The sequence below is a fragment of the Physcomitrium patens genome, chromosome 14, assembly GCF_059467195.1.
Source record: "Physcomitrium patens ecotype Gransden chromosome 14, ASM5946719v1, whole genome shotgun sequence".
NCBI classification, from domain to species: Eukaryota; Viridiplantae; Streptophyta; class Bryopsida; order Funariales; family Funariaceae; genus Physcomitrium; species Physcomitrium patens.
Window position 1 is genome coordinate 1,794,696 of NC_143423.1, and position 15,760 is coordinate 1,810,455.

Sequence of the window (15,760 nt, forward strand, 5' to 3'; positions counted from 1 at the left end):
GAAACCAGAAAGGGCAGTGAGTGAGTGATGTTGTTGCCCTCCCTTGTTGGTGTTGTTGTTGTTGCTGCTGGCTGATTTTGCACCGATCCACGCTCGCCATCGGCTTACTCACTCTGTCCCTACCTGCCGGTGGATTGCGGTGGTGAATGATTCTGGAAAAGAGCAGCAGGGCACCATGAGCGGCCATGACGCCAAGTATTTCACTACCACTAAGAAGGGCGAGATCCATGAGCTCAAGGAGGAGCTCAATTCACAGTACAAGGTAAGGTTTCCTTTCTTGCATTTTAGGTTTCTTGGTAAGTTGGTTAGTTTTTTTCTATTCGAGGTTCGGAGAGTGCGACGAAATTCTTGTACGATGATTTCTGCTTGACGGGTACTGCTCTGCTTTTGCTGAAGGATTTCGGGATATGTTTCTTTCGCGAAGGCATTGTTTGCGATGATAACCAGGCTCGAATGCTTTCTGGATTGGTGGATTTCTGGCATTCCACAGGTTTATGGATCTGTGATTGGTGATTGTTGGTCAAGTCAAAGTTGTTATTGCGCATTTCCGTGCGCGTGAGTAGTTTTAAGGCCTGTCGATTGGAGGTTTTTTATGGTCAGCAGCTTGATTTCGTGACTGTCTTGTTACAGTGAGAACAATTGTAGATTTTTGCGCTCGAATCCAGCTGATGTTTTAGAGAAAGAGAATGATCTAGGTTGGAGTAGGCGATCTTATACTATTTCGGGCCAAATACTTTTTGAGGATGTTCCGATGTGCTGGGATACATGCAATTAGTCCACTTAAACATACATAGCGTCAAAAGCGCGTTCTTGGTTTATTTTCCTAAGAGCTAGTCGTCCTAATGATCATCATCCCACTCTTGACCTCTATTTTCAGCATTACGAAATTGACCGCATTTGTATAACCTACTTAGATGAGGTTCAGTCAGCAATGTTTTTGATTACTCTAAACGTAATGCAAATTTGAACTCAAACACGCATCATTCGCTTGATGCACTTGTCGCTTGCGTTGCCCCGTCCCCATGTTATGAACTTTATTTTCGTAGTAGAGGCACGTGCACTCGGGGTTGAAGGATAGACCTCTCTTTTAAAGGATTGAATTTGATGCACATGTAAGATGTGTGACAGAAGCTGTTGCACAATATGTGACGTTTGATTCGTAGGGTTTTATTACCACTTCTTAGCTAATTTTGTAACTTCGTCTTGTGTTTTTACAAATCTCTTTTTTCCTCCTCAGGTCCTTTCTTCGTATTATACGTTCTGTAGTTAATGTGGCTCGCAGATTCTCTAACTTAGCATTACGGAAATTTCATATGTCTGTATATTCTGTGAGAACACCTTTGTGGATTGATGTCTTTTCGTATGCGATGGATTCTTTTATCTGGTGAGACTCTGCTTATCTGCATGCTTTATATTTGTGAAGTTGTTTGATCTGAACGTCCTTAACAAACTTTATAGCTCTGGTGCTTCTCTGCTTGTGACACAAAATGTGTCGTGTTTGCAGGATAAGAAGAAGGATGCAGTGAAGAAGGTTATTGCTGCGATGACCGTTGGAAAGGATGTGTCCATGTTGTTTACAGATGTGGTGAACTGTATGCAAACAGAAAATTTGGAGCTCAAGAAGCTTGTATATTTGTACCTGATCAACTATGCTAAGAGCCACCCTGATCTTGCGATCCTTGCTGTAAACACATTTGTGAAGGTTTGTATTTACATGCTCCGAAGCGTTTTATGCATGCCGTGAAATGTTTTGTATCATTTTGCTCTTGCAATAGTCGATACAGCGATTACATATCAGATAATTCGTACCAATTTCTTTTCATTCTGTTATGAAAATAATGATGTCTACTTATTTTCACAGGATTCACAAGATCCAAATCCTTTAATTCGGGCACTAGCTGTCAGGACAATGGGTTGTATCAGGGTTGATAAGATTACGGAGTACTTATGTGACCCTTTGCAAAGGTGTTTAAAGGTCAGTATATGCGTTGTTTCTTATTCATTGCTTGGAACTGACCGTGCTTTGTTTTTGCCATCGATCTTTTGACATAATTGGAAAGGTGTCTCTGGTCTAGAGAATGTTGCAAGTAAAACGCTTATTTTCAAGATACATAGAATCCTTGAAAGCCTGTCTCTCTTGTATTTCTCGGTCATCCGAACTTGGTTGGTCATGCAGGATGATGATCCTTATGTTCGAAAAACTGCGGCCGTTTGTGTTGCTAAGTTGTATGACATCAACGCAGAGCTGGTAGAGGACAGAGGGTTTCTCGAGGCTCTGAAGGACATGATATCTGATAGCAATCCTATGGTTGTTGCTAACGCCGTGGCAGCACTTGCTGAAATTCAAGAGGGTAGCAGCAAGACTATTTTTGAGATCACAAATCATACACTGTTCAAGCTTTTGGCGGCTCTAAATGAGTGCACAGAGTATTTGTTACCCTGACTGGACTTCTGTTTCAAAAAAATTAATATTCACATACAAACACACATAAGCACACGCACTTACTTTCATCCAAATGGTCAAAGTTACCTGTTGATGTTATTAGCTTAATTTTATGCATCATTCCTTCTCATCGTGCACATTTGCTTTCGCTTAAATTTTGATTTTAATAGTTACTGAATTGAGTTAAGTCTCTATTGAGCATGGAGTAATTATACCTATGATTGCAGGTGGGGTCAGGTTTTTATACTGGATGCCTTATCCAAATACAAAGCTAAAGATGTCCGAGATGCTGAAAATATTGTAGAGCGCATAACTCCTCGCCTGCAGCATGCCAATTGTGCTGTAGTCTTGTCTGCTGTGAAGGTATCATTACTCTCTGCAGCTATAGTTATTATTTATTCCTTCTAGCCTCTCTTTCTGTATGCAAGCTGCATAGCTATTCATACCTGATTTCTGTACGAGCTGCCTGCTAGCACTTGAACAAACTTAGATTAACTGAGATGTTCTAGAGGCTGATGTCAACTTGATGGATCGAGGTTTGCTGTAGGCACATTCTTTATCGATATCCCGTTCTGACTTTTATTTTCAATGAAGGTAATCTTGCTACAAATGGAGCTCATCACAAGCACAGACGTCGTGCGAAATTTGTGCAAAAAGATGGCACCACCTTTGGTGACACTTTTATCAGCAGAGTCTGAGATCCAGTATGTGGCACTTCGTAATATTAATCTCATTGTCCAACGACGCCCAAACATTCTTGCACATGAGATCAAGGTCTAATGCAACAGCCTCGTCGTTGATGCTTTGTACAAGAGCTAAATGCTCAGAGAAGATAGCCGAAACAATAGCTCACATGATTTTGACGTATTGACGAACCATAGATTTTTTGTCGAATCTGATTGTGTATCACATTTTCTAAAAGTGGAGGTTGTTCATATCAGTATGCAGTTCAGACAACATTAGTTGAAGCCCATTCCTTACAATGACACTTTGGATTAAACTGTTCAATCAAATGCCTATATCTTATTCCCACAGGTATTTTTCTGTAAGTACAATGATCCTATTTACGTAAAGATGGAGAAGCTGGAGATTATGATCAAACTTGCCTCAGACCGTAATATTGACCAGGTATTATTGTGCATCTCGTCTTAATTGTTTTGAAGCTTTTTGAGACTAAGATTTATTGACCTAATTCAGTGATCTCGTTGTGAGTGTGGTGTCTAAGCGGGAGAAGTCAGATGCTGATGTTTTAAACTATAGAAGTTGTTTCAACATGGATAAGAAAACAGAGTGATCTCTGTGTGAAGACACTGCTTAATGAGTCGACTGGTTTGCTTCTTCGTCCAGGTTCTATTGGAGTTCAAGGAGTATGCCACAGAAGTTGATGTTGATTTTGTGAGGAAAGCAGTTCGAGCTATAGGACGATGTGCAATTAAACTGGATCGAGCAGCTGAACGCTGCATCAATGTTCTCTTGGATCTGATCAAAATCAAAGTTAACTATGTTGTGCAAGAAGCAATTGTAGTAATTAAGGATATTTTCCGAAGATATCCCAACATGTAAGAGTGCATGCAGCTGGATATGTGTTGCATGTTCAGACAGTTTCCTATCAGTATTTGCGTGTAGTCAGATAGTTTTCTGCATTTCTTGGGGTTAAAATGTGGTCACTTGCAACTTGAACAGGTATGAGTCCATCATTGCTACACTTTGTGAAAATTTGGATACTCTTGATGAACCTGAAGCAAAGGTACTCTGAAAAGCTTAGGACATCTGCGTTTATTAACGCTTGATGTCTATTCTGTCTTTATTTGTGAGAATTACTTCCTTTATTACCTACGTGCTGCTGTTTCTTGGACACTAGGATGAATCGTTTGTATGCAACTAAGGATCTTTCTTGTAGTAACCTAGTTTTATTTTTATTTTTATTTTTATTTTGTCTTCCTATGCAGGCCTCTATGATTTGGATCATAGGTGAGTATGCTGAACGTATTGATAATGCGGATGAGCTGCTTGAAAGTTTCTTAGAAACATTTCCCGAAGAGCCAGCTCAAGTGCAGTTGCAGCTTCTTACTGCTGCTGTAAAGCTATTTTTGAAGAAGCCTACTGAGGGTCCTCAACAGATGATACAGGTATTTTCCTTGAGCTAGATGTACATAGTGGCCAGGATGTGCTCCTCATATTGGAAAATCGTTGTCAGGTTCGGCATCTGAATCCAGCTTTTCTGTACGTAAAGGGCGTTGGAAGTTTCTAAGATGGACTTCTGGCGCCAATTGATCATTGTGCTGAATTACGTTCTTCTGGATAGGTTGTGCTGAACAATGCTACACAAGAAACCGATAATCCAGACTTGCGGGATCGCGCATATGTATATTGGCGTCTACTTTCCACGGACCCTGAGGTGCGTGAACTTCAGTCTTGCTCTGTTCTCTTTTATAGGACTTGTGTTGATGAAACGCTAGTCTGGATTTTCGTACTAGTTGCGGTTCGCCTTGACTGACACATGCAGACATTGATTCATTCTTTTATGTATTGTTGATGGTTTGCATGGACTCGAGTATTGCGTTGTCTTCGTAAGAGTTGTATAACTGATAGAAACAAGCGACTGATCTTGGTAATTCTGATCCCTACTGGTAACTAATGTTTAAAGCAACGGGTTTTAGAAGATAAGATGAAGACAAGCGATTGGGTTTTTCTTGCAGGCTGCAAAAGATGTTGTTTTGGCCGAGAAGCCTACAATTAGTGATGACTCCAATAACTTGGATCCATCTCTTCTGGATGATCTGCTGGCTAATATTGCTACACTTGCATCTGTATATCACAAGCGTCCTGACGCATTTGTAAGTCGTGCACGAGCGGTTGCTACAAGAGAGGAGGATGATGAGTATGCCGAGGGCCAGGATTCTGGGGCTGGAAATTCATCAGCTCCAGTTCCTGATATGGCCACACCAAGTGCAGTAGTGCCTCCTACTTCTGCCGCTGCTGCAGTTGAAGCAACTTCTGTTCCAGCTCCTGTACCTGATTTATTGGGGGATCTCATGGGATTCGAGTCGGCCTTGGTACCAGTTGGATCTGCTACTGCGGCAGCTTCGTCAGAGTAAGCAACAAATATGCAGTAGGCCTTTGTTTTATTTCGAAGTTCTAGTTTATGCGCGCTTGTTCACTTCGGGCTACAGTCTATTACACATTGAACTTCATTTTGTTGTTACAGTTGTGAAACTTAGTCTCTGTTGATAACTTCTATAACGAATTAAGTCGTACTTTCTTTAGAAGTGCCTCTCAAGTACTAACAGATTTCATACCTTGGTTTCCATTAGCCAACGGATTTTGTAAAGTATTAGCTATTTATGGCTTGTGTTGCAGCCCTCCTTTACCTATCCTACTTCCGGCAACAACTGGTCAGGGTTTGCAAATCTCCGGACAATTGACCAGGCGTGAAGGAAAAATCTACTACAATCTCAAATTTGAAAACCATACTCAAACTCCCCTAGATAAATTTATGATCCAATTCAACAAGAATACATTTGGTCTTGCTGCGGGAGGACCTCTTCAGGTGCACCTACTGATTTATGCTTTAATGATGCATGCTTACCATGTTGGCTCCCTTGGTTGACACAAGCAGTTTATTCCTCGTCAGAAATTAACTTCTTTATTTTCCCACAATGTTGCGTAGGTGCCTCTTATCCAACCTTCGGGCTCAGCAAGCACATTGCTGCCTATGGTTCTTTTCCAAAATGTCTCCGAGGGTCCTCCCAATTCCGTGCTTCAAGTAGCAGTCAAGAACAGCCAACAGCCTGTATGGTACTTTAGCGACAAAATTCCGTTGCAAACACTTTTTGTCGAAGATGGTCGCATGGAGAGAGGAACCTTTTTGGAGGTACTGTTCTCGCTCGACACCTGTGGTGTCAGGTTTTGAATGATTGCAAGTGCTAGGGCTTGTTCTCTATACTTTCCGATACTTGTATTTCTGATATTATAGTACTTGTTATATACCAGACCTGGAAGTCTTTACCTGATTCACACGAGGTTGCCAAGGACCTTCCCAATGCGGTGATTACGAATGTGGATGCTACTCTGGAGAAGCTTGCCACTACCAACCTATTCTACATTGCTCGACGAGTGCTGAAGGACACTAACCAAGAGGTAAGCTACTTGGTTCTGTGTTTATAGGTTTGCGCCTATTGAAGTGCAGGGCATTTCATTTGGTTGGATCACAGTAATGTAATACACGCTTATGAAATCCTACAGATGTTATCATGAACCTGGTGTTCAGCAAATTGGTTAGTGTTGCGTTGACTTATCAATGGTTGTGTTTTTGCAGGTTCTTTATCTGTCTGGCAAAGTGCCACCGAGCATTGCGTTTCTTGTTGAGCTCACCTGCAAAGTAGGCTACCCAAGTGTCAAGTGTGCAGTGAAGACCCCAACCCCAGAGATGGCCCCATTATTCTTCGAAGCCATTGAGTCTCTTTTGAAGTAGATTCTGTACGAGCTTGGATAATGATTCTTGGCAGCAAGCATTGCTCAGGTCTAGTCTACATCTGAGAGGTAGATTTCCAGTTAAGAGTAGGGATACAAATTCGTAGTGGCTGTCGCAGTTGTTGGAGGACGACCCTGTTACAGGATTCTGTTGCATCGAGATCTTACTCCCGACTTTTGACACGTGCCTATTTCATGACATATGAATGAAATGAGATACTAATGATTTCTCTCCTTTGCCCTAATCAATGGGGCAGTTTGGGTGCAATGAGATTCTCATCACGGCAGTCTTTGCCACTCATCTTTCTCTACAAATATGTCGGACTAAATTTGCACTAGTTAAAAGTTCATCGTGATTGTCCAGATTCTGTCCACAAATCATTGTTTGGCATATGCACATGAACTGGCGCGTCCCTGAAACGATCATAAATACATGTCAGTTGGGTTGGAGAACCGGATTGTATCACGCTTTGGCAGTTTTGTTTTCAAGACGAGTTTCATGAACTTTTAGTATTTTAATATTTAGGAGCTCATGAAATTTACTGGGAGTTACGGAGTGCTTAAGATAGAGTGGCCGCGGGAAAGGACGGGTTTCTACTGAATGAGATTGGGAGGAGCTGGGTTTGCAGTAGCCATGTGAGGCTGCGCTAAGGGGAGCCATCAGACACCAGACTGTGATCAGTCTGTGGGATTCCACCCCCTGAAACACATCTGCAATGGATTATAGAATGTTTGACAGATTATTATACAAAACTGTTGCTGACATTTCCTGGCACCTACTAACCAAAACATGAGACGTGTGCACTGACGTGAGACAGTGGATTGGATTTCAGAGTTGATGATATCATCGTTGATGACGTCACTTTTTCGGTACAGTAGCTTTGTCCTCTTAAGTGAGTTGACCGCTGACAAGGAAATCCCTATTCATGCATCCACATTTAGAACTGCTTTAGCCATTTGCACCCACTCATATCCACTCCAGCAAGTTCAGGGAGAGTTGAAGAATTTATTTGGTATCATGTACAAGTTGTCCTTGAAAGAGTGCAATATTCAATTTGTGCACAACATGCACAATAATCATGGAAAAGGGTGCAAGTGATTCATGCCCCATGAGAGGTATCAGTATTTAACACGATTTAGATGTGAATATTCGATTCCTTGTTTTCATTGATTTTGCAAAATAGATTGATAGGTAATACATACCTCAACTTGAGGGATGAAAAAATTGATTCCAACTCAACTCATGTAGAGACATGTTTCGTTATGTAACACATAAAAATATTGACACAGTTCACATTTAATGTTTCTCTTTTTGGGAATAGTTGTTTGACAGAGTTTTTGAAATTTCAAATACTTGTAATTGTATTAGTTTTAAAAAATAATTCCAGATCCAATCTTGATTAACCTAAAAAAATTCAATTTATTTAAAATTACAGTTGTGGTTAAAACTTCCTGAAAATTGAAATAAACTAATATAATTAATGAATTTGAGATGGTTTTGAGATACCAGGGAGTTCCAGAATATATAAAAGCACAAAAGTCATTTGAAAGTTGTTTTAATCGTGATGCAAAGGCAAAATGGCCACAAAGTCAAAATGTATATTTTGTATATTTGGGTAAATAAGGGCTTTTCCCTCAGCCTCGGACAAACTTGCTAAAGTTACAACTAAAGAATGTATTGGAAAATAGGAGGAAAAAAAATAAAAAAAAATAAAGTGAATTAAATGACATACTAATCAACCAAGGAGGGGATATTTGGTGGTGTTTGTAGTTTTACTTATGTTTAAGATGTTTTAAAAACTTGGATAACCCTAAACCTTTATTATTACTGCAATATTGAACCTTTTGGCCCACTTCTTGCCCAATTAGACTACCAAGCATCTGAATGAGATTAAGACCCATGCATGATTTGTCTTGACATCTGCCTTAATTAGTGTGGGCCCCTTCAAGTCCACATGAAGACACAATGATACTTCATCACATCTTGCTCAAAGACTCCTCCATGGTGCTCTTGTGGCCTTAGAGATCTTGTGCTTTTCATTTTTTAAGTCATGTCACCACAAATTGCCACTAGTGAAGAATTTATTGGTTTTTCTAGTCTATCATTTTTGTGATTTTATTTTATTTTATTTTATTTTTTTGTAAGGTTTGTCACATTTACTTTCTAATTTATACTATGGAAGTTTAAAAAAAACATAAAGCTGTTTGTGAAAGACCACACAATATACTTTTGCAAGAATTTCAATCCTCTTGTAGATTTTATGCTTTGAATTATCAAGTAAGACATCAGTAATCACATGCATGTCAGTGGAAATAAATATTTTGTTTGGCTTTTTTTAAAAAAGTTGTGAAGAGAATACATTCCTCCAAAGGTTTAAGATGTAATGCTTGCTTTTTTCTTTTTCTTTTTTAATTTCTTTATCATCATTATAATTAATGTAAAATACCCATAATTATTGTGAGAATCCATAAATTTTTGGTTGAGTCCTCAAAAAAATTCCCTACATATCCTAACATTAAGGGAGTGCAAACCTTATCAATACAGCATGCCATGTGATCCAAATTCCTTACTCCATACTTGCTATTCAGAATGTACCTAGTATTGCACAATGCCATAGCATTTCATTTCAGTTCTCAAGCATTTCATGACAAATCAACACACTTCAAAAGTTGAAGACAATTGTGTAATAAGACTGGCAAGACTGGACTGCAAGTTTGTAGTGCAAGCCCCCCACAAATAAATATACAAACATGGATTGGTGCAAACACAGTTCAGTGTGAGAAGGTTATGTGCAGCCACATTTGTTTGGTGAGAGGATCTAATTAACTGTGTGGTCTTGTGTGTCTGCCCTTCTTTTGAGGGTCCCCCCCCCTACACCCTCCATGTCAGGCTGGGCTATTAATCTGACAGTGGGGATGGGTGTTCGAGAGGGTTCTAGAAGCTCTCGCAAGGGTGTCAGAATCTCAGGATGCGCCGCTTTGAAACAGAAAAGTTGATGACAGCAGGAGCATGATGGCATTCTCCAAAGGTGTTAAAAATAAGAGGAGAAGCTCGAATCAATGAAGTCCACCAAAAGGATATCTTTTCGACTCTGTCGCGAAGCTGCTCGTAAAGCACCTTCTTCCTTTTCATGTGGGTACCCTTGTGAACTGTATTTCTGTCTCCCCTCTCTACAACCCCCTCTTCATAGCATGAGTCTCCAGTGCCTTCAAAAATGGTCGGATGCGATGTTGAATGATCAAACCAGCTTTCTGCAACTTGTGAAACTAATTATATCTGTGGATGTTCAAACCTGCTTTTCCGTCTCCCCTCCTCCTTCCCTGGGTGGTGGTGTGGTGGCCTTCACCGTCTCTCTGGTCGAATCGCACTAAAATCCCTCTTTAGTATCATACTGCTTGCTTCCCGAGGGCTAATTGTTGCATTTCAGCTCAAGATGTTGTATCAAGGTTTTGCCCTCCGAGGTTTTGTGTGGCTTATTTTTTTGGTTTTCCACGTTGACCTCAATTCCGTTTGTGGTGCTAAGTTTGATTTCCCTGTCGTCGGCGCTGGTCCTCAGATTGGTGCATTGGACTGTAAAACTGGTGCACTGTTGGACAAACTTGGACCACGTTCTTAGAACGCAGATTGTTCTCGCGGTAGAGATAGAGGGGTGGGAATCATGTCGCGTCGGTCTTCTTCATGATCAGGGTAATGTGTTTGTGAAGGTTTCTGTCTGCGGGACCACTGCTCGCCGTCTGCTCGCACTGCCTCTGTGCCCAGCGCTATGACGCTATCACGGCGACAATTCTCGTCAGTGTGTAACTATAGTAGGCTGCATTTAGGCTAGACACAACTATGAGAACTATTTTCAATCAGTGTCGCCAGCTGTGCAATCAACTCTCAGCGTCACCGGTAAGGGCAGCCGAACCATCGGCGCTCAGAGTGAAATCTCGTGAGAAGCAGAAGATATGGAAAAGGTAGGAGGTGGCAGCGAGGCGATGAAAGGTCAAGCTGGTTCCCAGAACCAGACATTCCAGACACCGGAGAATTTGCCCAAGGACCTTTCAGAAGGATCCGGCGGTGAATCGAAAGCAGATGTCGACCAGAAAAAGGTCGCACCGAAGGTGTCCTTCTTTCTGTTGTTCAAGTACGCAGATGCATACGACTACTTGCTCATGGTGTTGGCATTCATCGGAGCCGTGGGCGATGGATCTTCGTTTTCTATCATGCTTTCCGTTGTGGGCAGCCTCATTAACACCTTTGGCAGCAGCACCAATGTTTCTATGGATGAATTCAATAAGAAAGTCATCGAGGCAAGTGCATATCGAAATTTCCCGTCACCACTCTGCGAATGCTAGTTCTACTTTCCGATTGACTGTCAAATGTACTTCCTAAACACTGGAGGTGATGGATCACTGCAGGGAACTCTCGGCCTCACTTACATTGCATGCGGCGCATTCGTTTGCAGCTTTCTGGGTGTGTCCCCTTTCCCAATTTCTCTTCCTACTGTAAGTGTTCATGAAAATCAGAGAATCCTACTTCAGAGCAGCCAAATTTTATCGTTGATTCCCTAGTCCCTGAAAGCAGCATGTTTCAATTATCCCAACGCACCGTCCTCAACGTTTGTGAGGAATTTGTTGTGTAGAGGCTGGTTGTGCGCTGAGAACGGCCGATCGCCAGGCGTCTAAAATGCGAGCCAAGTATCTGAAAGCCATCTTGAGACAGGACGTGGGATTCTTCGACACCTCTGGTGCTAACGTTGCAGAAGTCGTTAACAGCGTGGGGACTGACACTCTAGTCGTACAAGATGCAGTCGGTGAAAAGGTCGGGTACCGACACCCTTCTTCGCCTTCGTCTTCGTTCTCTTCTTCGGCGAAAAGAAATTAGTCTTGCAACGCCAATTTGAAATGCAAGGACTCACGTGCATTATTTCTCTGTGCATGGGGCAGATAGGCAACTTTGTGATGAACATGGCCAGTTTTGTGAGCGGCTTCGTGGTGGCGTTCTACCTGGAATGGAGGCTGGCCATGGTGCTAGTCGCTTTTTTGCCTATCCTCATGATTCCAGGGCTCTTGTATGGCCGCGCTTTAACTGGACTTGCGCGGTCAATGCACGCCGCCACCTTGAAAGCGGCAACCGTGGCGGAACAAAGCCTGTCATCAATAAGAACTGTGTACTCGTTTGTGGGAGAGCAGCGGACACTAACGCGGTACTCGCAAGAATTAGACTTCACGGTGAAAACAGGGTTGAGGATGGGCCTCGCCAAGGGTTTGGCCACCGGTGCCAATGGTGTCACATTTATCTGCTGGGCTGTCATGGCCTGGTATGGCAGCCTGCTCATCATGCACCAAGGTCTGCAAGGGGGCACCGTTCTGGTTTGCGGACTCGCAGCGATGATGGGAGGGCTGTAAGTTCATCACCACTAGATTTGTATGTTGTTCGTCGTTTGTATGCTCAGAGCTTGGCCAAATGCACAAACTTGGGATGGATACTCATCAAAGACACACTCGCAATGGATGAAACGCAGGGGTTTGGGGACAGCGTTGCCCAACTTGAGATACATTGCAGAGGCGCAGATGGCAGCCCACAAGATGTTCACAATGATAGATCGTGTGCCTGATATCGATTCGGAAGATCTGTCGGGGCAGACGCCGGAGAAGGTCACCGGCACCCTCGAGCTGCGGAATGTCAACTTTGCGTACCCGTCGCGCCCCAAACAGACCATCTTCGAGGATTTCAACTTGGTCATCCCTGCTGGCAAAACGGTCGCCTTGGTGGGATCTAGTGGGTCCGGAAAATCCACTGTAATTGCGCTACTGGAACGATACTATGATCCGCTGGCAGGAAGTGTGTTGGTGGATGGCATCAAGATCAAGGATCTCCAGTTGCGGTGGCTGCGCTTGCAAATTGGGCTCGTGAGCCAGGAACCGAGCTTGTTCGCGACGACGATCAAAGACAACATCGTGTTTGGGAAGGACGGCGCTTCTATGGAGGAGATCACTGAAGCTGCCAAGGCTGCGAATGCGCATACTTTCATTTCTCAGTTGCCTAAGGGCTACGACACCATGGTAGGCGAGAAGGGCGTGCAAATGTCTGGGGGTCAAAAGCAGAGAATTGCGATCGCGCGGGCTTTGCTTAAAAATCCTCCAATACTGCTCCTGGACGAAGCCACCAGCGCTTTGGATTCCGAATCAGAGCGTGTCGTCCAGACTGCCTTAGACCAGGCAGCTGTGGGGCGAACCACCGTCGTGGTGGCTCACCGCTTGTCCACCATTCGCAATGCCGATCTAATTGCTGTCGTACACGCCGGTCGTGTCGTTGAGACTGGCTCCCATGAGGAGTTGTTGATGCTCGAGGGAGGAGCGTACTCTTCCTTCGTCAACATTCAAAATTCCCAGCCTGAGAAGGACCATCTGCAGGTGATTGATTCAGACAACCTTTCGAATGCCCCAGCAGCTGCTTTGCAGCTCAGGAATTCATCGAGCAAGAGGAGTTCAGGGAGTTTTCGGCGAGACCAGAGTGTGCGCCGGTCGATGAGCGTGCGTGGCTATTCGGATGCAGCACAGTCGGAGGAAGCAGGAGAAAAGCTGAAAGCTCCATCCATTGGAAGGCTTCTGAGGCTAAACAAGCCGGAATGGAAGCAGGCTATCTTAGGATCCATCGGGGCGGCCGGATTTGGCTTTGTGCAGCCGTTGTACGCGTACTCTCTGGGAAGTATGGTGTCTACATTCTTCGAGACGGACCATGACAAGATGCGTGTGAGCATCCGGAATTTCTCGCTCATATTTTCGGCACTTGGAGTGGGGTGCCTGTTTACGAATGTCACGCGGGATTATAATTTTGCAAGCATGGGCGAGAGGTTGACGAAGCGCGTGCGAGAGCTCATGCTGACCAAGGTGCTAACCTTCGAGGTGGCGTGGTTTGACGAAGAGGAACATTCAAGCAGCGCTGTGTGCTCCCAGCTCGCCTCGGACGCGACTGTGGTGCGATCCTTGGTGGGAGATCGGTTGTCATTGTTGGTGCAAACAGGCGCGGCAATATTGTTAGCCTGCATTTTGGGCCTCGTGACGGCGGGGTTGTTTGCCCTCGTCATGATCCTCACGCAACCCATCTGCATCCTATGCTTCTACGGCAAGAAGGTGCTGCTCAAGAAGATGAGCGAAGGCAACTTGAAATCGCAGGGTCAGTCCATGCAGGTGGCCAGTGAGGCAGTCGCCAACCACCGAACCATCACGGCGTTCTCATCGCAGAATGTAGTGTTGAAGAGCTTTAGCTCAACGCAAACTGTTCTTCAGAGGGGAGCTCTGCGCAGAGCGCTGATAGCGGGTGTAGGCTTGGGGCTTGCGCAGTTTGCCATGCTGGCCACATGGGCCTTCTTCTTCTGGTTTGGCGCGCGCTTGATCAACCAACACAAGTTGAGTTTCGCCGGCATGTTCAAGGTGTTGTTCGTCCTCATCAGCACAGGGCGCATGATCGCCGAAGCCGGAAGTGCAACCTCGGATTTGGCCAAGGGCTCACAATCTGCCGCTACCATCTTCGGCATCCTGGACCGGAAAAGCCGCATCTTGGCTCAGGAAGGGAGCCTTGAGAAAGTGGAGGGCCATATTGAGCTCAAAGACGTGCACTTCGCATACCCTATGCGCCCTGACGTGAAGGTCTTCCGAGGCTTCTCCCTGAAGGTCCAAGCAGGCCACAGCATCGCTCTGGTGGGGCAGTCGGGATCAGGGAAATCCACCATCATAAGCCTCATCGAGCGCTTCTACGACCCTCTCAAGGGCGCCGTATACATCGACTTCCGCGACATAAAAACATTCCCTCTCAAAACTCTCCGCCGGTACATTGGCCTCGTGGGCCAGGAACCCACACTCTTCGCTGGTACCATCCGCGACAACATCCTGTATGGGAAGGAAGACGCAACGGAAGCCGAAGTGATAGAAGCAGCCAAATCCGCCAACGCGCACTCGTTCATCAGCGGGTTGTCGAATGGGTACGACACGAACACAGGCGAGAGGGGCCTGCAATTGTCAGGAGGGCAGAAGCAGCGCATTGCCATCGCCAGAGCCATTCTGAAGAACCCAGCAATTCTGCTGCTGGATGAAGCCACCAGTGCTCTGGACTCGCAGTCGGAGAAAGTGGTGCAAGACGCGCTGGACCGCATCATGGTGGGGCGAAGCACCATCGTGGTGGCGCATCGCTTGTCCACCATCCAGAACGCCCACTCCATCGCAGTCATCTCCGAGGGCACCATCTGCGAGCAAGGTTGGCACCATGAGCTCCTGGCCAAGCGCGGCGCTTACTTCGAGCTGGTCAAGCTGCAAAATCACTCCCCGAGCTCGTGATTTCATATTGCGGTGACCTCCACTCGCCGCAACAATTCATTGCGCATTGTGGTGAACAAGTGCATTGTACTGCTACTGCATTCACAAGGATTTTGTTAGTGTGAGAGTATTATTTACTTCATGGCTCCCTTTGTCCTCCTCCTTTATTTCCTCGCTTTCTATTCTAGTTTCAGCTCATGGCATGCAGCAAAAAGATTGTACCAAGCATCCCATTTGTAACAATACTTTGAGTGCATTTTGGTCCAATTTATTTTTGTAAAGTTTCTTGTACACGTGTCCGGAGTGATGGAAAGTCTTGTTTGCGTAATGCTTCAACAGGGAATTGTGTTTTTAAATGTATGTTTTTGTTTAACTTGTAGAGATGCTTCTGTAGTTGTTTTTTACAAGTAACTGTAATACATGTATCAATTGTACTGATCATGTGCCCAAGGACAATAATTAGCAAACAAGGACGTTGGTTTTATTATGATAATATAAGTGCAATAAATTAGAGAGGGGGGGGGGGTCACATGTCATCTACTAAAA

General features: G+C 44.2%; 2 protein-coding genes across 3 annotated transcripts; both read left to right on the forward strand.

Annotated features, from left to right (window-relative positions):
* The first annotated feature begins 5 nt into the window (after positions 1 to 5).
* LOC112291387 (beta-adaptin-like protein B) lies at positions 6 to 7,184 on the forward strand. Its single transcript, XM_024538726.3, has 16 exons — positions 6 to 262; positions 1,505 to 1,702; positions 1,862 to 1,975; positions 2,177 to 2,427; positions 2,671 to 2,806; positions 3,038 to 3,217; positions 3,479 to 3,571; positions 3,791 to 4,002; positions 4,127 to 4,190; positions 4,393 to 4,572; positions 4,749 to 4,841; positions 5,143 to 5,537; positions 5,804 to 5,993; positions 6,114 to 6,317; positions 6,437 to 6,583; positions 6,762 to 7,184. Exons 1-16 carry the CDS (start codon positions 176 to 178, stop codon positions 6,915 to 6,917), a joined length of 2,700 nt encoding a protein of 899 aa, XP_024394494.1. The 5' UTR covers positions 6 to 175; the 3' UTR covers positions 6,918 to 7,184.
* Positions 7,185 to 9,995: 2,811 nt separating this feature from the next.
* LOC112290919 (putative multidrug resistance protein) lies at positions 9,996 to 15,495 on the forward strand. Of its 2 annotated transcripts, XM_024537756.3 has the most exons (5): positions 9,996 to 11,209; positions 11,318 to 11,372; positions 11,542 to 11,720; positions 11,846 to 12,303; positions 12,424 to 15,495. In XM_024537756.3, the coding sequence occupies exons 1-5, from the start codon at positions 10,865 to 10,867 to the stop codon at positions 15,233 to 15,235; spliced, it is 3,849 nt and encodes a 1,282-aa protein (XP_024393524.1). In that variant the 5' UTR covers positions 9,996 to 10,864; the 3' UTR covers positions 15,236 to 15,495. The 2 variants fall into 2 exon arrangements, with proteins under 2 accessions (XP_024393524.1, XP_024393525.1); XM_024537757.2 differs by lacking the exon at positions 9,996 to 11,209 and having other exon boundaries at positions 11,316 to 11,404.
* The last annotated feature ends 265 nt before the right edge of the window (positions 15,496 to 15,760 follow it).